General features: G+C 48.9%; 1 protein-coding gene across 1 annotated transcript in view; it reads right to left on the bottom strand.

Annotated features, from left to right (window-relative positions):
• The window catches only part of SEMA4C (semaphorin 4C), a 74,752-nt gene extending 51,510 nt beyond the window's left edge, over positions 1 to 23,242 (bottom strand). Inside the window, exons 1-2 of the mRNA XM_069619066.1 lie at positions 22,628 to 23,242; positions 1,798 to 2,372 (exon numbers count right to left, since the gene is read on the bottom strand). Of these exons, the coding sequence (XP_069475167.1) occupies positions 1,798 to 1,909 (112 nt within the window). The 5' untranslated portion in view covers positions 1,910 to 2,372; positions 22,628 to 23,242. The remainder of the gene's footprint in view (positions 1 to 1,797; positions 2,373 to 22,627) is intronic.
• Positions 23,243 to 25,494: the final 2,252 nt, after the last annotated feature.

Here is a 25,494-nt window from a genome sequence, read left to right as displayed (position 1 = left end):
ATGGAGGGCCTGGATCTGGTGGTAAATGCAGCTAAGTCTGTGGTGATATCCTGTTGCAAGGGGAGACGAAGGATCAACTTCAGGGCCATGTATGGTAGGAATACTGTTATCCCCAGGGTTGACCATTTTGATTGTCTGGGAGTTAGATTTTCCGCTAACATGGGCACTATAGCCCACGTAAACAAACAGGTCCTGCAGTTCAAGCAGGCTCTGGTGGGGTTCGTTGGGCCATGGGCATGTTCAAAACAAAGCCAATAGCCCCTTTGCTTCAGTTGTACAAGGGAAAAGCAGCTGGTAGGGCACCCCTTACCCATGAATTGATCATCTTTTTGATAGCTACAGTGCCGGGAGATAAGATCCAGTGGCTGGCCTACATCAGGAAAAAAGCTGAGGGGGATGAATTGTACACACCTGTACCAACCCAGTAGCTTGCTCGCCAGGGGAGAAATTAATCGATGGACTGCTTGTCTCTACGAGCCTGTGTACCTGGACAGAGAAAGCATTGAAATTATGAAGCCAAAGAATCGAGTGTTGATGACCATCATGTCCCTGGGTGTTCAGCACCATTTACTATGGGCTGAATTCCCCAAGGATTGTGTCCTCGTATTCAGGGCAAGGTTTAACTGCATCCGCCTAATGGCTGTGGTGGCAGCATGGGCCAGGGTGGGTGCAGACCGATCCTGCCCAATCAGTAAAGCTCCATGCAAGGACCTGGCACACCTGATTCTCTTTTGCCCTGCATATGCACAGGTGAGAAAACAACTCAAACAACCATTATTAAGGGAAATGGGCGTTGTACAAGATAGGCCAAGTGGGCTGGTCGTTACTTTCATACTTAAAAACAGCACCGTCACAGGAAGACTGCTTGACACATCGCCCTGATAATTAGTTTTTACTGTTGGTTTTGCTGTGGTTTCAAGATGGACCCAGAACACCACATAAGGGCCTTGGTCACCAATATCAGTGAATGTGGGGTTTAGCCAGAGAGGAAGAGGGGGAAGGAGGATGTGAAAAGGAAAGTCTTGAGGAGCTTCCAAAATTTGAGGAGATCCAACTCAAGACGGAGAGGAAGGATGAGGTTGTTCCAGTCAAACATAAAGGGACAGAAATCCCCATTCAATTCCTGAACCTCAATACAGAGAGCGGAACAGGGGAATCAGCGTTTTCTGCAGAAACTGGAGGCCCAGAAAAGAGTAGGAGTGCAGAGACGGAAACATACTAGATTCTACACGGGCAGACTGCACAGATACCTCAGGCGGCAGCACGCAGCGTCAGATGCCAAATTCAGCTCCACTCCCCAGGTGCAGGCTGGCGGGGTCCCTGTGGGCTGCCAGCAAGCCAGAGTCTGGGATGTGAATGGCGTGGTAATTCCTGGGGAGTAGGGTGTTTAAGGAGGGGGATGAAGTCATCGGGTGAGATCATTATGCTGGGCACCAAGGGACGGCGCTGGCATGGCACAAACAGCTTACATCACCTCCAGTGGCACAGCTGCTCTCCATGCTGGCAGTGCAGAAAGAGGGCGTTTACTCATCCTTATTGAGATCACTGGCCGTGTCCCACCTAACGCCACCATGGCCCACTTGGGCAGCTGTACAAAAGAATTTGGCTCTGTCAGGAGTGTGTTCCAGCTGCAAGAGAACATATACATTCCACAGCGCTCAACTCCGTACACATCATTACACTCCTCCCAACTCACTCGACAAGCCCCAACATTACAGTGTCAGCCCACCTCTCCCAGCCACCGCTCAATTACTGAGCAACTGGACAAAGATGCACAGGTGGAGAAATCAAACTCACCGTGATAGCGAACAGTCTTCCTCGCCAGTGAGTCCCACCAGGTGGCTTCTGTGCACCTCGACAGCCCCAATAATGCAGTCAAAAGATACAGGTCAAGTGGGCCCCAGTGCATCTTTAATATCCGGCTTCAAATTGTAGACCCAAAGTCCAGCAACCACAAAGAGCGTAAGACTAGTAATCCCCAAGGATTAAACTACAGTAACTGCTGAAGACTTAACAATTGCAAAACCCACGTGCCACACACTGGCAATTCCCAGGTCTCACGCTACAGCAATTCCAGAGAGGTGAACATCAGAAATTCCCAAATATCAGACTCCGGCAATCGTTCATTTGTTAAACTCTGGTGGATCCAAGGCTCAAACTATAGAACGGCTTGTGCTGCAAAATGGGTCATGTCTGAGGGTAAAAATATAGCGCTTCTCCAAAGCCAAGATCTGAGCAGCAAAGTAAACAATCCGTAGGCGCCAAATAGGTTATACGTCAGATAAGGCGATGACGGGGGGGGGGGGGGCAAACTTTCCTGTCTCGTCCTCCAGCCACGCAACTGGATGCGTTGTGTAGAGAGCCTGGTACACCTGTGGAGAGAGAGAGAGAGAGAGAGGGTTTAAATTACGCCACTGGAGACGTGCAGGCAGGCCAGGCTCGGAAAGGGGATATGCCGGCCTTTGGCAAGGTCATGGGAAAAAGAAGGCGGAGGGTTGAGTGTGAGGCACTGGGGATAGAAAAGAGGTAGGGACGGTTCACTTGTAAAACAAAATATCAAGATCACATTTCTACCCTTGCCAGACAACCATGTGACTTGGGCCAGCACTTGGCCCACATACTACCATGTTGCCCAGGAGCTATATTATGTTATGTTATTTCTGCTTTCCAGTCTGTCCCCATCACTAACAAAGTGCTGCTGCTGGTGACAGCTTACAGTGAAATGCATTGGTGGGAGGAGAGCAAAAATGAGGGCACTGCAGGGCAAACGCTCACACTGTTCAGGCTACAGGAGAAAGCTCCAACTAACAGGACTCTACAGGGTAGAAGCGGGCGATAAAGGGGAACTACTGGGCAGAAGAGTAGCACCTGATATAACCAGTCCTCCACCCACACGGCATCCAAGCACCTCTTCCGCTGCAGTCATAACGCAATGATCCAGGCATTCAAACCTAAAGCCAGTGGGTTTCAAAGATCCCGGGGGGGCGGGTCGGGGGGTGGGTGGGAGGGGTTGTAGTGAATAATAGAGGCACTGAGCACCACCCAAGCCACAGCCTTTCAGCAGCATTCGTAACCGAGATAAAGCCCCCCTGCACCCATCAGGCATACCATACCTCGCAACCGAATCTTCAAGCAGGGTGTAGTAGTTCGTTTGGAGGGTCCGTTTCTTCTTCTTACTGATAGATTTTATCCATCAGCAGTGATTTTTGGATACCGAGGCTTGAGCCTCATTACTCCATCTTCTCGGGTTGAGTATGCAGTCGTGGGTTAGTATTCTTCTTGGTCTGTGTGGTCATGTCACAGTAGGGCTGGTTTCACAGGGTCTTCGCAGTGATGGGCCATGGGTAGCGGTCAAAGGGGTTTGCAGTGAGGCTTCTGATCAGAGGGTTCGGGTTCTGATCCAGTCCTTGGCAGAAGTTCTTACTCTGCTTCACTAGATGTTCGTCCAACGTCTCGATGTCCAAGTCTCTGTGAAAGTCTGCTATCCTTGTGAAGATGGAGCACCAGATGATATCCGCAGGGTCTTGTTCTGGACTATCTGAAGACTCTTCCGGTGTCGCTCATGGCAGGTGATCCATGCTGGGGAGGCATACGTCAGGGGTTGGTCTGATGATCGCCTTGTGGACGTTGATCTTTGTCCAGAGGACATGGACTTGGTCTTCAGGAGTGGGTACAGCGCTGCCATCCTTCTGATGAGTATTCCCGATGTGGCTTTCCGAGTTGAGTTTGCTGTCCAGGGTCACACCGAGGTAGCGGAGGGGGACCGCATTGAACATTTTTATAGGCAAGAGAAGGTTTCCTGGAAGGGACCCTCCTATTGAAATCAAGGGGCGGCATCAAGTTGTACGGAGGACAAATCAGGTTCCAAGAGGGTTGCAACTTTCCAAAAAGAGGAGGGGCGAGTGGCATGCCGCATGCCTCTGGCTTCGGTTTCTCATATTTGTTGCAGTGTCGGATTGAACGGGACCCTTTTCTCTAATGGCTGCCTCAAATGTTGCACACGCAATACTACAAATGGTGCCCCTGGCATGCAACCAAAGTTGGACCTGCCATTTACGGTGAAATAGTTTTAAGCATGCCTACACTCCTATTTGTAGGACGGCATTGCCACACAAATCCATTTTCAGAAACGCTTAATTTATGCTGAACAAATATTTTAAAATTTCATTTAGAGGCTAATGGACAGATGGCAATCAAAATCACAACATTGCCCAACCAGTGTGGCCTATTACAGAGTTGGCTATAGTAAGTTCCCAGCTTGAAAGCCAACGTGTGTTTGCCCCAAAGTATGGTGAATAGCGCTAAAATGCCTCAGAATAGAAAATGAGAGAGGAAACAAGAAACGTAAAAGATTGCAAAGTGTCCTGGGAAATGGAGAAGTCATCGCTGTACTGATACTGTGGCAATAAGACTAGAGGCGGCAGGCTAGTACCGCCCCAGGTAATGCCCGGGGCCGTAGTTATAGGCCTGAGCATAGCGAGGGCCTTAACGAAGCCCCCGGGCATTACCTGCGGCGGAATTGGCCCACCGCCTCTAGTCTTATTGCCATTAGTACCCCTGCCCGTTGGATCGGGGTGCTAATGGCATTCTTTTCTGTTCCGAAACATGTTTCGGAACAGAAAAAAAATATAAAAAAATTATAAAAAGGCAAAAATAAAATGCCCACCGCCATGGAATGGGAAATGGCGGCCATCGGGAGCGGACGCACTGGGAACAAAAGTGTTCCCAGCGTGTTCGCTTCCAAGACCAGAAGAAAAAAAGAAGGTAAGTGGGGTCGGGAGGGCGGAAGGGAGGGGATGGGGAGGAAGAAACATTTTTTTAAAAAAAATCAATAATAAACCTACCGCGGTCTCCGGCGGGGGACGATGGAAGCCTCCAGTCGTGTGGAGGCTTGGAGCGGGGTTGGCCCCGCTCCGAGTCTCCACACGGCTCCACAAGCATCAATAGGTGTGGGAACTTCTGGCCCCATAGCAAAAATTAAAAGCTGGCTCCTATGAATAGACCGTGTGTGTACATATTTTTATTAAATTGACCTTTCCTCTTAGAAGAAAGTGCACCAGACAAAAGAGCATTGCATTTAAAAAACATGAATCAACACTAGAAAAATGACCTGTGAGGGGAGATTTTCCAATAAATATGCTGGCAAAGTGTAAAATGTGGCCACCTTTTAATCCTGACAATTTATTGTGAAATATTCCCAAGAAAACAAAATCCCTTTTTACGACTTTTATGTGTTTGTGTGGGTAAGGGCGGCAGTTGGACAACCTGGGTGAAATCCTTGTAGCCGAACGCCTGAGCAAGTTTGCCAGACTAAAAAAAAGTATCCTCTACATATGCCCTAAAAACACCTAGACAAAATAAGGGAAAATAACATCTCCAGCATTGTGACCTCTTACCACACCCTGGGCACATATATAAATGACTTGCTTGCCTGCTCAGCGTTTGCCCATACTCCCATGTTTGGCTTCGAACAGTACTGTCTTTTTAAAAAGAAATATGACTTAAACATTATTCAAACCATAGTAAGGTATTCGCACAAATAAATCCTTATAGAAACATGTTGGGCACAACAAATAAAATGGTGGCATTATTCTCCTCTTCTTGAATGGGAGACTACAAATACCAGAATGCAATTAAGCAGAAGGCAAACCATAGTCTTTTTTTGAAAATGCACGTTCAAGACTTGGACTATTGTGAGAAAAGGTTACCTGTTTGTGTTTCAATGTTTGACAAATACAGGCGTTATGAATGGTGTGATGAAAATATGAACATCTGAAAATGTTATTTTGAAACTTCCCTGTGAGATAATTGGGTGGTCTGGAGGAGGTTGTAACTTTAGGCAGCTGAGTGGTGCTTTATGTGTGCTTTTAGAATAAAAATGACCCTTTGCATTTCTTAACACAAAAGCTTTGCCCAAAACAATGGCCTCTTAAATGAGCCATGACGTGTAAATTGCTCCTGCTTTAAAAGCTAGGCTAGAGGAAAGATGCACCATCAGCGGAAGGAAGAACTCTGCATTGTACCCTGGCTGAAAAGTACAGTCTCCCTTAGATCTTCCACCAGAAGGAAGGCCAGGATTTCCAAAAGGGAAGCAAGATCCTGCCCCTAAACATTTCCCAGGGAACAAAGAGAGATATGGAATCCAGAGGATCCTCCAAGCAGCTCTGATACCCAGCCAGTACACGGCTTGCCCTGCTATTCTCTGCAGCAAGCTTCCTAGGTGGGAAGTGCCGGAGAGTCTGAACCAAGGATGGGGCAGCTGCCTGCAACACTATACTCGGCTTTGGGCTGTCCGCCTTCAAGGACGACAGGAGCCCGGTGAAGAAGCTAGGAGGAGTGCATTGACAAGCCTCTACCAATGTGTACATTAAAGAACATTTTCGAGCCCCTCGAGCTGCAACCGACTGCACCAATGCTGTTTTGGCGCAGTCGCTCATGTTGCCTGAGATGCCTCGGCCAGTGCTTCAGAACTGCCGACCAGCACTGAGATGTTCCTGACCTCAAGCCGCTGTGTAGGCCAGCCTGCAGCTGCCCGGCTTTGCTCACTTAACTGCCTGTCATGTTCAAACCAAGTATCCTTGAACTATTGGTGTGGAGCAGTTCGTTGAGGAGAAGGAACACACATTCCATCTAAGTTCAAAGACTTTGTACTGAGTTTGTTTGGTTAAGGGGTGTAGTGGGTTCCCATGTGGCGCTTGGGCCATGCTGGATGTGATCATGGGAGCTGGATGTGATTGTGGGAGCTACACTGTCGGTTGGGTCGCTGTTGCCCGTGTTGTACCTGACTCCATGGAGAGTGTCATTCGAATGCTCTGCACGGTGGGTGGGAGAGGAAACAGTAGTGACACCAGAGGTGGCTGTGTGTAGACGCAATGCAGCTCCCATGCTGCGGAGCACCAATCCTAAATAAAGGGCTTGCCTGTACCATGGGCTTGCACCTCTTCTGTGGCTCTGTTACCCCCTCCCCCCGTTACCCCCGCACCATCCTGCCAGTCATCTTTTTAACTTTGCATTCTGTACTACAGGATTTATTAATACGGGTGACATCCAGAACTACAAATCTCCAAAGGCAAAGAAAAGAACATGACTGGACTTCACGTCCGCAATGTAACTGTGCCATTAAGCATGTATGCGGGACGAGTCCTTACGGAGGGTCTCTAGCTATGTCTTGTTGAGGTTTTGACCTGTGCTTGTACTGCATTGTTTTATCGCTGCTTCCTGTCTGAGAGCAAGAGGGGTTTCATTAGCGTCTTTATACGTCAGCTCTTTGTTGGTGGTTCAACTCAGCATTTCGCTGCTGAATATATGTGAAGCCTGCGCTTAACGGTATTTCAATCTTGCCCACGTTAGTGGGTGTTCGCGATGGGACACTTCTGGTGTCTTGTGTTCCCCTGTTGCTATATGTCGCCAAGGCAGTATTTCTGTCATCCTGTTGGTGTTTGTGCACAAGTCCTGTCTTCAATGGGCAGTGTCAGCGGAGTCCTGCACTCAAGGCATTTAGAAGTTTGGTAAGGCTGTACCATCGAAGTTAATGCCTTTGAGTTCTGTATATTTTGTATCTGCCTGTCACTGACACGTCAGTGACCGTTTACTTCCGGTGTCTCTGGCGTCTTTGAAACATTTACTTCTGGTGTGTATCTACCTCCCAACCTGATTGGCTGAATATGGAGCGCCACAGTATGACGCATCCAAAGGACCAGATAAGATACAATAAGAGGGCCCGACTCATCAATTATCTGCAAGGCATTCCTTGCTACGTTAAGCACCCCCCCTGCACCTTAGCGTGAATATATGAAACCAATGTCGCCTATGTTGTGTGTGACCCTCCCAAGTGTATTGCCCTTTTGAGATGGACCATGACTGCGTCATGGCCCGACCTAATAAAGGGAGCCCCTGCATGCAGGTGCCTAAGAACGGCTGCAGACTCCAACAATGGAATTGCCGACTCTGTCTCTCATTTCAGGCCTGCAGGCCCACACTGTGTGATCAAAGTCCTGCTGGTCTGCGCCCCCTGGATCAGCCTGGTGCCCTTGGTCTGCCCAGGCCACCCTCCATCCAGGATTCTCCCGGGAACCATGGTGCCCCTGGCACCAAGACTGTCTCCCCATGGGCTATCGGGGTCCCGCCCTGCAATGACCGTAAGTCTGTGTGATCCTGGCAATCTACCAAGGTGCTGGCACCCACAGTACTTGTGAGGCCGGCCGTGTGACCACCGCTGGCCCCACAATAACGTACAGCCAAACTTTGGCAGTACTTGATAAGATATGGCATTTATAACTAGCTTATACACAAGTGTTTCAAAGCGCAGGGAGGGGGGAACATCGGGAAGACTGAGACAACGATCTTACTAGGCCAGGTGACATTGAGATCACGCAAGTGCATACTTGTTTGTATTTTGTCTTTGATGGGGGCCTGTACTATTTTTATCCGTGTTCACCTGTCTCTGTAGATGTGTAGATGAGACCAGCACTTTATTTTTCTGCCTCTTGACTATTTTGCTGTGCTTTCTGTTAGGGAGAATTCTCAAACATGTGCTAATTCCCCCTTCCTTAGAGACCCCCAGCAACTTTGCTGGATTTGGAGGACTTGATTTTTTTTTAACCTGTAGAGTGAGACCCTTTTTCCCACTCTATCATGTATTTTAATGTGATTTTATGCACCATTTGCCTTTTTGGTTATGGAGTCTAACAAACTCCATAGGCATCATCTTTTACAATTGTCACAAAACACCTTCAGTGCAGTGACCCAGGGGAGTCTTGTCAGATTTATCCATGTTTAAATACCTTCTCTGGGATCAACTACTGTCTCCTGAAGTAGTGGAGTGAAATTGACTTCACTGAGTCCTGTAAAATTCTAGACCCAGCACGCCCTATCTTACAATAGAAGTGCTGGGGGGTTTACTTATTATCCTTTTTGTCTAGTTACTCATGTAGCATTCACATGTTACCCTTTCCTCTCAGAATGGCTGGTGGCAGTGGTTTTGCAATGAACTACCATGATTTACCCTGACCGCAAACTGTTTGCAGCTCCGGTAATGTTAAATCGCGGGAGCCATGGTTTTCAAAATGGCACTGAGCCTCCTTTGTTAAAATGGTCCCCGGGCTTCTTTTTTCACCATTTCTTTGTGGGAAGGTCCTTCTCGATTTTCTTTCTGTGCGCCAAACCAGGTTTGGTTTCTTTGTTCATTCGCCTTTGACAGGCTTCAGGAGTGAAACCCGCCTCTGACTCCTAAGTGTCTGGGGTAGGCAGGAAGTGAGGGAGGTGCCCGAGACTCCCTGTGCTTAGTCTCCTAGGAGACCCAAATGCACTCTGTGACGATTGGCTGGCTGACTGTCCGGCGAAGACAGCCACCCTGCTGGGTGGGTGGCAGCTAGGCTGGAATGAATAGGAGAAAACTGAGTAAAAGGCGAGTCTATTAGCTTGGAAGGCAGAGTCCACCACTGTACGAAGGAACCGAAGAAGAGCTTGAAGAGAATGACTGCTAAAACTCCTGGACCGTTGGTTTGCCCGGTGAAGCCCTGCTGCCGGTCCGAATTGCCAATTTTGCATCGACAGAGAAGCCCTGCAAGGATGACTTCTCCCTTTGAGTTGGTGGGACCAATCAACTCCCAAGTAAGCCATCTGGACACCCATCTTGGAGTTGGTTGCATTTCTTCAGTGCTGCAGGAAACCGTAGAGAGACACTAGATTGTTGGAGTTGCTTGTAAGCTCCTCCGGACTCCCACAAAGCAGGACTGACCAAGCCCGATTTTCCCCTCTGCCCCCCCTCTCAGTTGAGTGCCGGTCCTCAGATGTGAGGAAAGTCCATCTTGACAGCCAGGAACCACGCTTATTGCTATTTATTGTACCCCAAGGAGCAGAAATGCGAACAGCCACTGAATGTAAAGTTTGCCAGTTTTGACGGTGCCAATACAGTGCAGGAGTCCCCCGACGTCCTTTCTCTTCTCCCCACGACTGAGGCCCAGGAACAGTGAGATCTACAGAGTGTTCAGGAACAGAAGTCTTCAGCTGCATCTTTTTCTTCTTTACCAAAGTACTGTAAAACTAGCCTAAGAGAACTTTCCTCTTACTGTGGAAGTTCCTGTAACTTCTGCAACTCACAAGTCTAATCCGTTTGTGGCCCTACATTTGGTTCTTATTTTATCAAAGACTCCTAAGAACGTGTGCAAAGACTTGTTCATTTACTTACCTGAAGTGATGCATCCTATACAAAGACTTTTGCCCATTGACTTTGGCTTAGCCTATTGAATTGAATGACTCTTCTGCTATCTGAGTATTTGCCCTGCTTAAGAATATTTGTAATTTCTTGTGTTCAGATAACCTTTGCCTTTTACAAACTATTGAGTATTCTGTATGCCAACAGTAAGGTATTAATGTCCCCAGCACCCTTGTTACTGAAGTCACCTGTGGGTGTAGGTTATGTCTGTGGGCCATCCGAAAAGGGCCTCGTCTGTTCCAGAAACTCAGTATATTTGTGTTACTATTATATTGCTCCCTTCTGAAGAAGGCTTTATAACTGACTGATAAATACTTTATTTGTTTATGCAAGAAACCTTGAGTGTAAGACTTTATTTGAATACCTGTAACTGAATCTTTGTGTAACTCCACTCCAGCTCACATTTCCCCACTTGAGATAAGCCTGGCTGCTCAACACTCTACCAAAACTGTGTAGTACAAGCTTATACCAAAGGTTGGGCTGCCTATACCTTTAGTCATAGTTGTTTGTAGTGTTCCCAGAGGGTACTGCATACAAACTTTGCCTATCACGTTCCCGCTTTGCCCGGACTATTGAAGACCTCATTTCTATCGCAGTTTACCCCTGCGTTTTGACTGCCTAGTTCAGGGGCGCCCTCTGTTTGGTTCTGTGATGTTTTTGCCTAGCAAGTGCTTCAAGCAACTTATGCAGATTTCGGATCTATGAAGAAGCGGCTAAAAGCCCAATTGTCATAAGAATTATTGACAAGCCTAAAGCTGCGTTCAGTGACCCATGAAGTTAACCCGAGCCCTTGTCTACGTAATCCCACTTCCCGTGCTGGCAGGCCTGCCTTCCAGCTTCCTGTTCTGACAGTCCTTTACCGTTCTTGCTCACAGCACAATGTTGTGAATTGCCCATACAGCCCTACGATTTGAGGTTACTCCAGGGTCACGCAGAAGGGTGCGGACGGAGTTCCTAACTTTCCGTGATTCATACTTCACTCGGTCTAGGCCCCCCACTCGCAGCTCATTTCACTAGGGTTCAGGGAAATCAGATGTCTTGGATATAGCTACCATTCTTTGGTGCTGCCAAACCGGCGCATTCCCCACCTCCGGGCATCGCTCCTTAGGGATCATACCAACACTTATACACAAGCCAAACATGTAGGGCTCTTATTGGACTAAACGCCAGTGCCAGCTCAATGCGATCGCACAGAATGACCACTCCGAGACACATCTCAAGAAGAAATGGACCTTCTTTGAATTCTGGCACAAAGTAGACCACCTCAGATCTCCAGTACTTGCCCCAGTGCCGTCAGGGTTTGATAATATTATGTACAATTTTGAAGCAACTACCATTATTATAAAACCATGCAGCAAAAAAAGACGCTTGTTTCCAAAGAACTAAGACTGCAGGGGTCAAAAGAAAGGTAGATGAGCAGAAGCTAAACACATCTTGTGTTTACTGGGCATCCTCAGTAAGTAGGAGCCATCTGTGTATATTGAGGAGCTAGTGCATAGTGGCCATGGGCAAGGAGTGTGACCAGGCGTGTGCAGTGTGCTGGAGGTTGTGAAAAGACATCGGAGAAACTGCCAGACTGGTGGCGGCAGCAGGAGGTGCGTGCGACACGGAGATCCTGCCAGTCTTCATATCGGCAGGACTAACCGAACGCACTATGAAAGGGCTGCATAGCAAGTCAGACCCCAGCGATTGCTCCAGTATTGACCATCCTAGCACTTTACCCCGGGAAGAAAGTGAGGACAACATTTCTGTGGTACAAGTACATGACCAAAAAATAGTCCCAGCCGTTGGTGAACCGAAAGAGTCGCAGCAGTCTGATGACCAAACAACGCCTTTGGTAGAGGCGGAGTGTAGATCCATTCATGCCTTCTTTCACTTTAGACACTGCATCCGCAGGACAAGCATTTGATGAAAACAGCAGCAAATAATCAAGGATGCCGAGTCATAACAGATTTTTATCCGAATATGAATGCAACACGGAAATACGACGGGGAGCCGTTGACACTCATGCGACCCAGGAGGAAAGTTACTATATTGAGGATAATAGCTTTTTAAAATTGATTAAAGACTCGAACATAAACCCACCCATCCAGTGGATGAACGGGGACAGATTACCTCTACCAAGCAATGGAGATGAGTCCCCGATAGAAGTATCGGAGGTATCAAAACTAGATGATTCTCCTCCTTTTCCGACAGGGTATAGTTCGGAAACCTCTATAGACTCACTATCATCAGTGAGCACAAGGTCTTCAAATAAGGTGGACCACACTTTGAGAGAAATTGACGCATCAGCTCTAAATGCAGTCCTTGGCTCCCTTAGTGCCCTCTGGTATTGGATTTTGGTTGCCTGTCTGTTTTTTTATGTGGACCGCGAGGTTTTTGTGCTATGCAAGCATTAAATACCTGCAAACAACTCTCTGCACAAAGCCAAAATGTAGGGAGCTTATTGGACTCTGCACTAACCTTTGGTCGCAGAGGCGCGTGGTGACAGTGTCCATTACGGACTAAACCACTGGCAACATCGGTTTGGTGAAAAAGCAGTGTTGGGGTGGGGGAGGGGCGATAGTCCCAAAGACTAGGAACAACTTTCCTGTGGACTAAGAATTGTGATGCAGTCCCCTTCGCCAACTATGGGATATCATGTCTGGGGGCTGATCTGGCTAGGAAGAAAAGCCCCATGCATTATCAGGGTGGAGTCTGCTGCAGAAGGAACATCCGATGCTGTGGCAGTCCAAGTGGCCGCTAATAAGCAGGTGTGCAGAGACCTTTTGCATGGAAGCAGTGCTTTGTGAAATGGGCAAATGGCTGACCTGGAGACTACAGCAGCATGAACTACGCTAGAACCTCTCGAGTGGAGAAGACTGGGGCAATGGAGAGAGAAGGTAAAAGTGGGAAGCAAAAGAGGCATGCACTGTAGGGGTTTAGCAAAGTCACCTGAGCCAGTCCTAACAATAGTTCCCAAACTTGAGAGCAAGGAGGTGGCGCCCGAAACTAGAATGGAATTGGAAGCCTGTAGATGGATGCCAGAGTCCAGAGTGGAGAGAATGCAAATGCGAGTTCCTATACCACACTCGGAGAGCACCATTAGAAACTGCATGCTGGCATTGGGAGTCAGAACTCCTAAGCACCTTGGCAAAGAGGCATTCAAAGACCAACATTGCATGCTAGAACTGGATGTCCGATGTACTCTAGCAAATAGTCTTGAGAATGATACAGGAAAATAATACAGAGCATGCTGGAATGGTTCAGTGTGTGGTTTTTATTTTTTTTTCTCTGCTGCACACTGTTCTTTTTGACTACCTGTCTTGCCCACAAAATGCAGGGGGGACACCCCATTTCCCCCTTTATACCACCTGCTCCATATTGCTTACACCATACCCGAAAACCATCCTGCATTTTGTGGCAAAAAGGAAAAATGTGCTCTAAAAAAATTAGTGGTGTAAGATGTACAAAAAGACTGGGTTCCTGCTAGAACTAGGGGGTGATAAACATCGAGCTAGAACTAAGGGGCGATATAAAAATCGAGCCACAAGTAGTCAAGTGGGGAAAAAAGAAGACTGGGTGGTGAAAAGATGAAATGGACATGGGTTTTATAGAGTGGGAAAATACTGAGGTCCCTTTGTACGAAGCTCTTACAATTTAAAAGTTAATTGGTCATGTGGTATGATGTGACACAATTTGTAAATAAATAAAAATAAAAAAAATCGAACCTGGGAAGTTGAACCCTCGTTATGTTTTGACCTTGAGAAGACTAGAGCCAAACCTGGCAGTCAAGATCGAATTTGTAGAACGCTCTACACGAGAATCGCTCCAGTTTGAATTTTGGGCTAGGTTAGGAGTAGCGAGATTGGTAAATGTTGTAGGATTGAGGTGGCAAGTGACTTTTTAAGGCAGGCTAGTTGCCTTTTTGGATGCTGAATTGTGTGATCGAGCCTTGTGAGCTGCTGAGTCAGGATCCACCAGATGCTGTGAGCTGCTGAGCCAGGATTCGTCAGGTGCTCCATTCGGCTTGGTACCAGGTGGTGGCCTGGCCTGGGCCTAGTGGACTGGGGCTCTAGTGGAAGTCCACCGTTGTATCTGATGCACCAGAGCCCAGTGGATGTCCACCCTTGAGGTGGTGGTCCGTAATTGCTCATCCAGAGCTGGGTGTCCAATGAAAGAGCAGACTTGCCCTGGTGAGCGGGGTTCTGTGGATTCCGCTGCAGGGCATGCTTTCCAGGAAGGAAGGAAAGGAGGAAGGCAGGTTGCAACTGACAGCGGGGATGATGTCACCGGATCCCAGACATCCTCTGGGGATGTGGGCTGGAGTGGTTCCATCCTTGTGTGACTCAGAGCCACGTCCAGTCCCCTGCTCGCACCGCAGGGCTCTGCACCAGCTGAGGAGGGAGAGGAAGCAATGTAGCGTTTGTCACACTTGTCCGGAGATGTAGTGGGGGCCAGAGTACTCTGAGCAGGAGCTTTGTGCAAGCTGGGGTTGGTAGGAGAGGTCTCGGCCCTTTTGGACACTGGCATAGGCACTGCCACTGGGGGTGGGGGAGATTGGAAGAGTGCGGAGATTAGGTTGCAGATAGCCTAAACACTGGGTGTGTGTTCTGCCATGTTGGGAGCTGATGAGATTCTCTCCAGAGAGGTCTTTGGGTCAAGCTCATGTGTCGCCAGTGTATTCAGAGCAGTGCTTCCGGAGATGAAACACTGCTGCACGCGCAACATGCATGCCGGGCTCCAGGACCTGGACTCTATACGACACTTATTTGTTTCATAAGTATGGGGGGATTGACCCCCATATCTCAGACAACAATATGGCTGAGAATAATACTCGTAGCTTCTCAGAGGAGCAGGCAACCGAGAACACGCAAGGGCCATCAATGTTTAACCCCACCCGTACAAACCATCAGGTACAGACCTCTTAAATCGCAAGAAAAAAAGCTTTCAGGCGGAACTACACAGCCATTTGCTCCGGCAATATCTCAAAGCCAACACTGGCAATAGCTCATTAGGACATGGACCAAGGCGGTTCAGATATTCAATGTGCGTAGTAGGACGAAGGAGATCACTAGTTCACATTCCTACTTTCTACTTTATTTTGACTTATCGTGTGCACTTATGAATTAATGTCTCGTAGGTTACAAATAATTAGTACCCAGCACCCGCGGCTGAACAGGAATACTCTGTGGTGATTGGCTCATTTGCGAGCCATACCACACGGTATTGCCGTGCGTGCTGGCTACTCTGTTCCAGGCGAGGGGCGTGGCAGCACCTCAGCCAATGAGGAGGCTTGAAATGGGGCAATCCCCGCTCCGAGCCTCCCCATGGTTGGAGGCTTCCTTCGTCCCCTGCCGGGGACTCGGGTAAGATTTGTATTTTTTTTCCCCAATCCTTTCCTCCCTCCTCACCCCACTTACCTTCTATCCCGCGGTCTCCGGCGGGGGACGATGGAAACCTTCAGCGAGGGAGCCATACCCATGCCATAGTCAAAACACTACATTTCACAGCACATTTTGCAGCAGCAATGGGGAAAAAAGCCATGTGATTTTTAGGAAGACAAACATATCATCTCAGCAACAGTGACCTAACCTGCTCAGTTGCCATTGCAACTTTCTGTTATAGGATCCCTGCCTGCTTCCCCTTTAAATTCTTGCACCCGCCCAAATCGTTATAACCTGCTCACCCCCTCCCTCCAAGGAAGGTTCAGGGGGTACATTGATGAGGCTCCCTTCTCATGTCTGCTACTACAAAATAAAGACTCGCTCCTGGTATTGACACATAGGTAAATGTTAACAGTGACAAATCGTATACTGAACTTCACATGGTACTTGTCTACTGCCTTAATAATGGCAATGTGTTTGCAATGTAACTGCCCATGATATTTTGTATATTAAAGAATCATTCTGTGAAATAATTTTCTGTAATATCACGGGTCACCATTTATGCAAATAAGGGGTCCCCGCACATTTTATGCCGCCCAGGGCACGCAATTCCTAGGATCGGCCCTGTCCATTAAATATTCTTTTGCGTTTTAACCCTGCAGCATTTTATCTTCGTTGCTTTCTCTCCACCCATGGCCTAGTGTGTATATATTTCCCTGTATGGCCAAACCCCGGACCAGAAGCGCATACTCTGCTCCAGTGTCTTCTTTCTGCGTCTGCGCACCAACGATGCGCGCGCACAGCATTCGCCACAATAGGCGGGAGCAGCAACAAAAAGGTTATTGTACGTTTCTATGTACATCTTTCAGGGCTTTAAGTGTGCCGGGCCTGGACCCCGGCAGTCTCCGAAATCTCGTTTTGAGGCGGGACCCTGCCAGGGGCCACTAATCTCCCCTGGCAGCCCCGGCCGCTACATGAAAATGCTTTTTTTTCTATAGCCTGAAGCTCTCGCTCGTGTGCGAGAGCTTCAGGCTTCAGAAAAAAATGACTTTCAGCCATAATGGTGTCGCCACTCCTGCGAGGCATCACTTTAAGCAAGAGATGCCCGTGGGCCGGTGCCACCATTATGGAGAAAACGTGAGGCCGCTGGAAGAAGAAGCCTTGTTTCCTAAATCCCGAAGCTCTCACGCATTTGCGGGAGTTTCAGTAATCATGAAAACTCTTCGCTTCCAGCGGCCTCATCCTTTCAGATTTAATGGTGAAGATGCCCCTCCCCACCTGGCGAGGCGGGGCAGTGCCACCATTAAGACTGAATAGACGAGGCGCTGTCCCTGGCCAGGCAAGCCAATAGAAAATAAATGCAGAGATCAGCACCCTCTCCCCCTGGGGAGAGGGTGCTGATCCCTACAAAAGGCTGCATGGCAGGGGTGCCAGTAGACCATTGAGCCTGGGCTCGTGGGGGGAGGGGGGGATCGCCCAACGGGCCAGCATCACCCCCACCGTTAGGCCACGCCCCTTTGATGAGCCTCGTCTCATTTTGTAGTGCCACTTAAGGCACTGACATCTTTAGTACATGTTTGGTAAAAATAATTGGCAGTGTATTGTTAAATCCCATTGGGTCAGCAACATGTGTCAAACAACAAACTGCACTGTACCAATTCATCAAACCGGCCCACATTTACCTCGCCTCTTTTGCGAGTACTTAACCATTGAACGCACTGGCCGCGAAGGGTGTTTTACTGTTTGAACGGTGCCCACCTCTTAAAAAGTTTGCTTCTTTGGGTTATTAAAACCTTAACGGGCTTTGAAGATCGCAAAGACCCAGCCACGTCAACATGACCCACACTACACAATAGGTCCTCGATTAAAGCTTCGAGGCAGCCAGGAGAAGCAGCATGCGCGGTTTATCACACCCATGCGGTGCAGCCATGCACACGTTCAGCTTTTGAAAACCCATCTCCCCTTAGCATTTAAACACTGAAGGGCCCAGCCTCGTCCCCATTACATGCTACGACCCCTCAGGTGTTTAATCCTTCAAAGCCATCTATCCTTTTGACGATATAACCATTTAAAAGCAGTGCAATCGGGGTGGTTAATCAAAATGCTGGTCTTCTCTTGCCATTTGTGCTGGTTAGGCTAGTTCAGTGGGTTGAGCGCTCGCTGTTGCGGTCTGTCGGAGGTTCGAATCCCGACAAGGCAAACTCGGCCTTTCCCTCTTTTGAGGTCGATAAATGGAATGTTTGGTTAGGTGATAATTGGATGTAAACATGTTCCATGAACAGCGCCACATAAATGGGTTATATAACTGTAACGCAGTCTTGTTGTAGAACTTTCCTTGGTACTTTTAAAGCTACGCCTAAACACTCCCCCCATCAACTTTATGTTTTTTTTTTTAGTGCAGAAGCAAATAACAATATCGGCCACAGTCACCCTTACAGTGCGAGGCCAATAGCAGAACAGAAAGAGACCACCACCCAAGCAACGTCTAGTCTAACAGTGCCTAACGCCCAAATCATCCCCACATAGTTGACAGCAGCCACCCAGAGAAAGATGGAGTATCCATCCGCCACCGTTTAATCATAAAACGGTAGCCATGAAAAACTTGAGCTTGCGTTGCTCCGTTACTAGCGATAGAACCAATTAAGCTCTAGAGATAGAACCTGCTAAGAATTAGCTTAAACCGAGTCTAGTCAGAAGCTTCAAGAACTGCAAACATTTTTTTAAAAACAAATAAAAAAAAATAAAAACAAAAAACACAAAATGAACTTCCACCTATTCACTTTTAACCACGGAAATCCTCGACAACCTGAACACAAGGTCTCCTCTAGGTGCCCAACTAGAAACCCATCTTGCAGGTGTTTTTAACGTTTGGAAGCCATGTTTCGTCCAGGCATTTAGCCACTGGAAGATTTTTTATATTAAGTATGTTATAAACTATTTGATAAAATTGAGAATGTATATTTTTTAACATTCTATTTTGGCTATAGGTCTATATTCATGTCAAAGGCATACCTTAGGTCTTTTCCAAAGTATGAACGTGATTCACAACGTGACTAGAGTTTTCCTTTTGTTTAGTAATATAGCCTTTGTTCAGGGTGCATAACAATGGAAAGTGGTGTATCGACACTTCTGTCGTTATTTAAATCAGGAAATGTAAGCGCCATCGATCGAAAACTGTCTCTGCGTCCTATACGCCCCCACGACTGAACCCGTAAAAAGCTGCCTCGTTTCCGGGAATATTACCACCGATGAACGCTTCTCTTCAGAGTTTGATCGATAGCCGAGCTTCGTTCACCTGATTAACTCTTGAATGGCACGTCCCTGAACATTAACCCTAGCCTGGTTTCCCTCTACCCGCTTATTACATTACATTCCCCAGGGCCCATCTCATTATGGCCGGCCCCTTGCAGAAATTAGCGCCATAATGCCCTGAAGAGGACGTGCACCTTTAAGTAGCCTCACACTGCAAGCTCTTCCACGGAACGACGCACTTGTAATATGTTAGGTTATTGGGATTTGTAGCACACACTGGTGCCATTTGCAAGCTCTGCTAGTGCTCCTGCAGATCTGAAAAAAGCAGCTGGGGTTGGGTTAGTAGAGAAAATAAGGAGGGGGAAAGATAGCTTCAGGGTTAGAAATGAGGATTTGTTGACCAGGAGCAAAAAGCAGTTCCTGGTAGGTATTAGGTCAAAAGACCTTTTTCTAAAAACAAGAAATGTAGAACGACTGCAGAGTGGTCTCTTTAAAAACCGCCACGCCCCTGCCACACACGAGTGCGTGCAGGGGGTGACAGGCAGGACGCGCGAGCAAGTGCGTGCGGGAGATGAAGGGCGCACCCAGGGAGCTATGTTTGTTTTTCATGTGTGAGGGTTTATGTGAAGGGGGAGTGGGGGTAAATGTGTGTTTGGCTTGGAACGGGTTGGGGAATGGGGAGGGGGGTTAACCCCCCTTCAATTATCAAGACAACCGGCGTGAGCGGGATCACCTTGCAGGGAGCAGGCTAGTATGCAATATGTCGGCATTTTAAAGCCGACACAAAAACGACCGGAAAAACAAAATCTTTTTTTCGTATTCGGATTTTAAAATGCGGAAATGGGGCCTCCTGGGTACCTGGCATCACCCGTAAGGCAGGAGCCACCACTGGGGTACCAGGAGCTAGTACATACGTGTGCAGCAAATCTAACATTTTGTCCATTACACAATATCCTTTAAATGTCCCTTGTGTGTGTCCTTAATTCTCTTTTATACACATTCTTAAAGATACACCGTTGTTTATATCGCCCAGCTGCGTTTGAAAGGCAACACTTGCCCAAGGAGGTCAAAATTAGCTCATGGGAGCTTCAAGTGAACCAGGCACTAAATAAGCACCCAGCTCCTGGCAATTTCGAACCATGTAGCTTTGCTGTTCTTTAGATACATGCAGTTCTGAAGTGCCCGTGTGGGGTTGTTTCCATGTGGTTAAGGCCACGGTGTGCCCCTAATGCAGGGATCCAATGGTCGAGATTGTGAAATATGATAATGATGTGTATTTATATAGCACCTTAACCCAAAGCACTTTACAGAGCACATATTTACATACAATATCACCCAACCGAAATTGGTACTCAATTTATCGACCTCCGACGGATGAAAGGCTGAGTTGGCCTTGCCGAACCTACGACCTGCAGATCACACTCAGATCGCAGCAGCAAGAGCTCAACCCGCTGTGGCTTCTTGGGTTGGTGTAGGGTGCCAATGCCCATTGGGAGGGATGTTCAATTGCCATATGTATTTGGCTTAGTTGGCACGCGTATCGTGTGTTGGAACACCGATTTGGAGTACTTTAGTGCCATTATTTGATGCATAGCCCAAAGAAGCGTTTTCACTGGGTTATTAAAAATCTCCCAACCCGAAAGTCAGTCACCCTCTGTGTCTGTGCCCTCCCCCACTTTACCCGCAAGAGTGAGCGCTCCGCCCTATCGCTTATCTCAGGCGCTAGGGCAGTTGCCTCCAGGCGCAGCACACATGTCTCGTGTAGCCACGATTTGGTTTATCTGCCAAGTCTGTCCAGCCCAAGCAGTCTGTGCAAACAGGGGTAATCTCTTCTGCCAGCACTATCTGCAAACAGGGCAGGGCCTGGGCTTAGAGCCACGCGGCGCCCCTCCCCCAAAAGGGGGCCGGGAGCCAAGAGTCATGATAACTGCCAGACAGAAAGAAGTATTAATCAAGCATTCAGCGCCACCAATGAACCTCGCGCGCCGCCTCTCACCCCCACACCAACTGCCACCTCACACAGATTGGAGACACCAGCAGTCCCTACATTAGAGGGCATCTCATTGAACGAGAGCCGCGGAACAGCTGAAAAGGCAGAATCCAAAATAAGGCACGCAGGAGACCAGAGGCATGCAACCAAACCCTGCACGACTTCCTGAACAATCATGATGTTTCGAACACATGTGTAATTCAGTTTGATCCATCTGTGCATGTTAAGCTAATGAAAATGATTGCATGATATAGTACTGGCCAACAACTCCCATTGCCGGAAGATTGAGGGACACACCCACCACTATGTAAATACAGATTACTCCCGACCTGCATGCAGCCCCTGAATGCAGCAACAACACTGGGACCAACACCCAAAGGCGACGCCAACCGCCCCAATGATGACCTGCAACATCCCATCCCTGCCAGCACAACAGGCACCACGCGGCCGCCATTAATCGCGCCTCACAAAACCACAGAACGTCACAAGGAATAACAAATGCACTTCGGGTCTGACCTCGGCCCCCAACAACATGCCAGCGCTCTCCTGAAGCACCTACATTATGAGACTCCCGTGGCGCCCCATAACATGCCAGCGCTCTCCCGAAGCACCTACATTATGAGACTCCGGTGGTGCGCTGACAGTCCTGTGCTTCTCGGACTGTGGACAGTTAAGCCACCAAACCACAATCGCACCATGCTCTTCTGGTACAAGAGCCTCGCTGCAAAATAAACCCGGCACAACAGCGTCCCCACTACTCCAGATGTGGAGTGCACAGGTATTTGTCAACGCGCCTCAACTGCGATGGCAATAACCTAAACTGTTCCTTTCTAGGGAGAAACACAGCTCCACCAATGCACTCCAATCCCCACCTGCAGCACGCATCACTACCCCAGCACTGGCAGCGAGAAAACAAAAAAGGTGCCAGTGAACACTAAACACATAACCCACCAGACAGAGGGTCTACCACTCAGCACACACACACACACACACACAGGTAACCTCCAAAATAACTGCGCCACAGAACACCTGTAGCTCATCGTAAACAGACCACGGAGCCTAAGGTACCCCCCCAGTTGCGCTATAATAATAATTTCGCATTTCTGTAGCGCTAGCGCTGCTTATTATTACCCACGGTGTGTGGTGCTCATTTACCAACCCCGGAAGGATGAAAGGCGGAGTTTGGCCCTGTCGGGATTCGAACCTACGTCAGCATGCTCTGCACAGATGTCAAAGCGAGTGCTCTACTCGCTGTGCTATCTCAAAACAATCAAAAAAAACCAATTAGCCCCCCCAAGCCCTGCTATTTTAGCACAGGGGCCCACTCCATGACAATAATGCACGTGCTGTTTTTGTACCAATTCGTACCACAGCACTGACGTGAGTATTAGGGCCCGCATATTGCTCCGCCATGGTACCTCAACACCAGTTGGCAACGCAAGTTCCCACCAAAACAAACCCGGCCAAGGGAAGCTATGCCAATGCAGCTTAATCCTAACCCCGGAACACCACCAACACCAGGACCCACAAGCAGCTCCTGGTCTAAGCGCCTATGCCTGATGATGGACGGGGTCAGCTCAGTGGATAAACCTATACATACACACAGGCTCAGGAAATACTCCTGTGAGCGTGCGACCACCCTCCCCACTCACCCACCGCAGGTCACCCCCCAGCAGAGAAGCATGGCACTGGGAGGGGCCACCCTCCCCAGGTCACCCCCCAGCACAGAGAAGCATGGCACTGGGAGGGAGTGGGGGTACTCTAGCACCATCGCACGGGTACTCGCTCGTGATCCCATCATACCTCCCGATGCCGAGGTCCGGGTGCTCCCTCACGCCGCGATAGAGTGCAGTCCTCCGGTGCTCTGGGGTGTGGTAGCGGCTCCTGGGACACCGTGCTGCGCCTGTGCCCCCTACACTCCGTCCATCCAATATCTGCGCGTGCAATCAGCGGGCCCAGCGTTACTCCCTGGATCCTAGCGGATATTCCGGGGGGTGTGTGCTCCTCACCAGAGGTGCGCTTTTTGGTGCTCTGCGCTCCGTCCCTCGGTATCTGGGCACTAATCCCAAGCCCAGCTCCTCTCTCTCCTCCTCTTCCTCCCTGGGCTCCCAGAGTGGGCGGGCTCAGCTCCAGGCCTGGCTGGGTATCTGAGGGGTGGGGGAGGGGGGTCAGGAACAGGCTCTCTCTATCTTCAGCCTGCGAAGGCAAGGATCGCTCCCTGCAGTAAAGTTGAGATTCCTTCAGGCAAGCTCCCAAAATACAACAATGCGACGAGCAGACACTGCGCGCACACAGCTCCTCCTCCACGCCAGGTCCAAAAGCTCTTTCCAATACTCAGGCACACTCGACTGCAGAACCAGCCAAACACACAGTTGCTCCCTGCCTGCACCTCCCCCCTCCTCCTCCTCTTCCTCCACACCGTCCACCACCCCTTCCCTTCCTCCCCCTCCACCTCACTGATTTGTGCATCTAATCTTTTCAAGTGGTCCTCCCTCCCCCTTGACGTCAGGCGTGGAGGTGGGGGAGGGGCGAGGATTTACCAGTTGCTGAATATGAAGATGTTTAAAGGAACAGTGCATGCCTTGCTGACGCAAAAAATACAGTTACAGTGGTAACACCTGTCGAACTTCTCACGGCAATAGCGTACTTTAGGTTATATTATGCGGCATCGCGTGCACAGACGCAGCATATCGCCCGTTAAGCAATCAGGATAAAGGTTTAATCAGTGCCATAGGCTTTCTAATGTTCATACCGCGTGTGTCTCTACAATGTCATGTTTTTACTGTATTATCAGTGGGGGGGGGAGCATGTTGCCATGCGACTGCGCAGCCTCTCGCACACCCGCAGAACACCCCGTGCCCCACCCGAACTCTCTGCACTCCATCACATCTAATGCTGCAAGTTCTAGAAGGTTCAACGACCAGTTTGAGCCACGGCAAAGCAGAGGCGCTCTGCATCTGCAACGGTCTTGCACACTCGTCCCCTCCCAACTCTATTCCCATGGGTTTATACGGGACGGATTAAATCATGCCGCGCTGGGCTAACGATGGAGCGTGCATGGGCATCTGGTTACTGTTCTTTCGGTGCAGGGCGTGTAAGCAGAGACACCGGACTGGGGATGGTTCAAAGGGCTCATTTACAGAGTTATCGAGTGTCCAGTGGCCATCTGTGAGAATGACACCCTGTCCCCTTTTTGTTTGGAATTCTGGCACTTGTAAAATTGGAAAGACAAAAGGGAAGAAAAACAAAACTGGATGGTGTACGCGCGAGTGTCACACACCAATAAAGTAGATTCTGTTTAGCCTAGATGGTGTCCGGTCGTCTGTTCAGCACGCTGCTGATGTGCCTTGCCAGTACTCCCCTACCGACCTCCCAGAAACCTCACACTGGCGACGAGAATAACGGACCGACTTGCTCTGGAGGAGCAGAGCATCCGCTGCACTCGCTGCATGCTAATTATCGTGGGGAAAGAGCGATAAGCGAAGGAAAGCAGGAAACGACCGACAAGGCCTGTGGGCCCACGGGTGAGTGCACTGTGCACCTGAATGATACTATATGATATGGCATTTATAACGCGCCTATACACAAGTGTTTCACCCCAGCCATGGCCCAAAGCCCCATACGACACCTCCAGAGTGCCTGGGCGGCCCTGGAAAGAGGGACACCACTGGAGAGCAGCAGTACAGGAAGGCTGCAAGAACCCGCCAAACAGCTAAGAGTGGCCACAGCAAGTCACACGACACGCCCAACGCACACTGCGCCAAAGGATCATGTCAGAACAGGAGCAGAATCCGGCTGCACCAGTCCACGCACAAGGTCAGAAAGGGAGAGATGTGTTCCCTGTACCCTTGATAATGCCTTTTGATACAATTGACACCACCAGCCTGGGTCCACGGTGGACCAGGTGGATGAAGGAGTTTGACGCCTACCTCGATGCGGTGGGCTTACAAGAGGACAAGCGTATCATCGGCCTACTCTCAGTCACTGCCGGCCCAGAGGTACAAGATATCATTTTGGAATTGCCAGAGGATGTGAAATATAAATATGATGATTTAAAAAAGATACTGAAGTAGCACTTTGCCACACTGAAACGTTGACTATGAAAGGCATATATTTCATACCACTACACAGCTCCAAGGGGAGAGCATGGACACATTTGTCACATGCCTAAGAGCAAGGGTAAAGCACTTCAAATTCGACCTGTATAACAACAAAGAGGCTATAAAATCACAGGTGATTGCAGGGTGTGAGTCACTGGTACTAAAAAAGAAACTGTTGCAGGTGTCACACTCAATGGCAGAAATACTCATGTTGGCCAGAACATCTTCTGCTCTGGACCTACAGATATTCACATTGAGCAAGACACAAATCACGGCTCCAGTCATCAACGAGGAGTGTATAAACAAGGTGACGTCATAACCTTTTACGCCACATGACACCAAGCAGGAAAAACATCAGTGTTTCCGATTTGGATACAACCTTCCGAATGATGAAACATGCCCGCCATCAGTCAGATATGCTCAGCATGCGTGGGCGAGGATCACCATCGAGTGATGTGCCGAAATCCAAAATCAACTGAGGTCGCCTCCATGGATCGAGGACTACACCGTCAAAGGACCCCACCCAGGTACCCAAAGGAAGACAGGGTGAAAGGAACAGAGAGAAGATAC

This window comes from Ambystoma mexicanum, chromosome 10 (genome assembly GCF_040938575.1).
Source record: "Ambystoma mexicanum isolate Mex_15411 chromosome 10, UKY_AmexF1_1, whole genome shotgun sequence".
Classification (NCBI taxonomy): domain Eukaryota; kingdom Metazoa; phylum Chordata; class Amphibia; order Caudata; family Ambystomatidae; genus Ambystoma; species Ambystoma mexicanum.
This window is presented reverse-complemented; position numbering and strand designations above follow the sequence as displayed.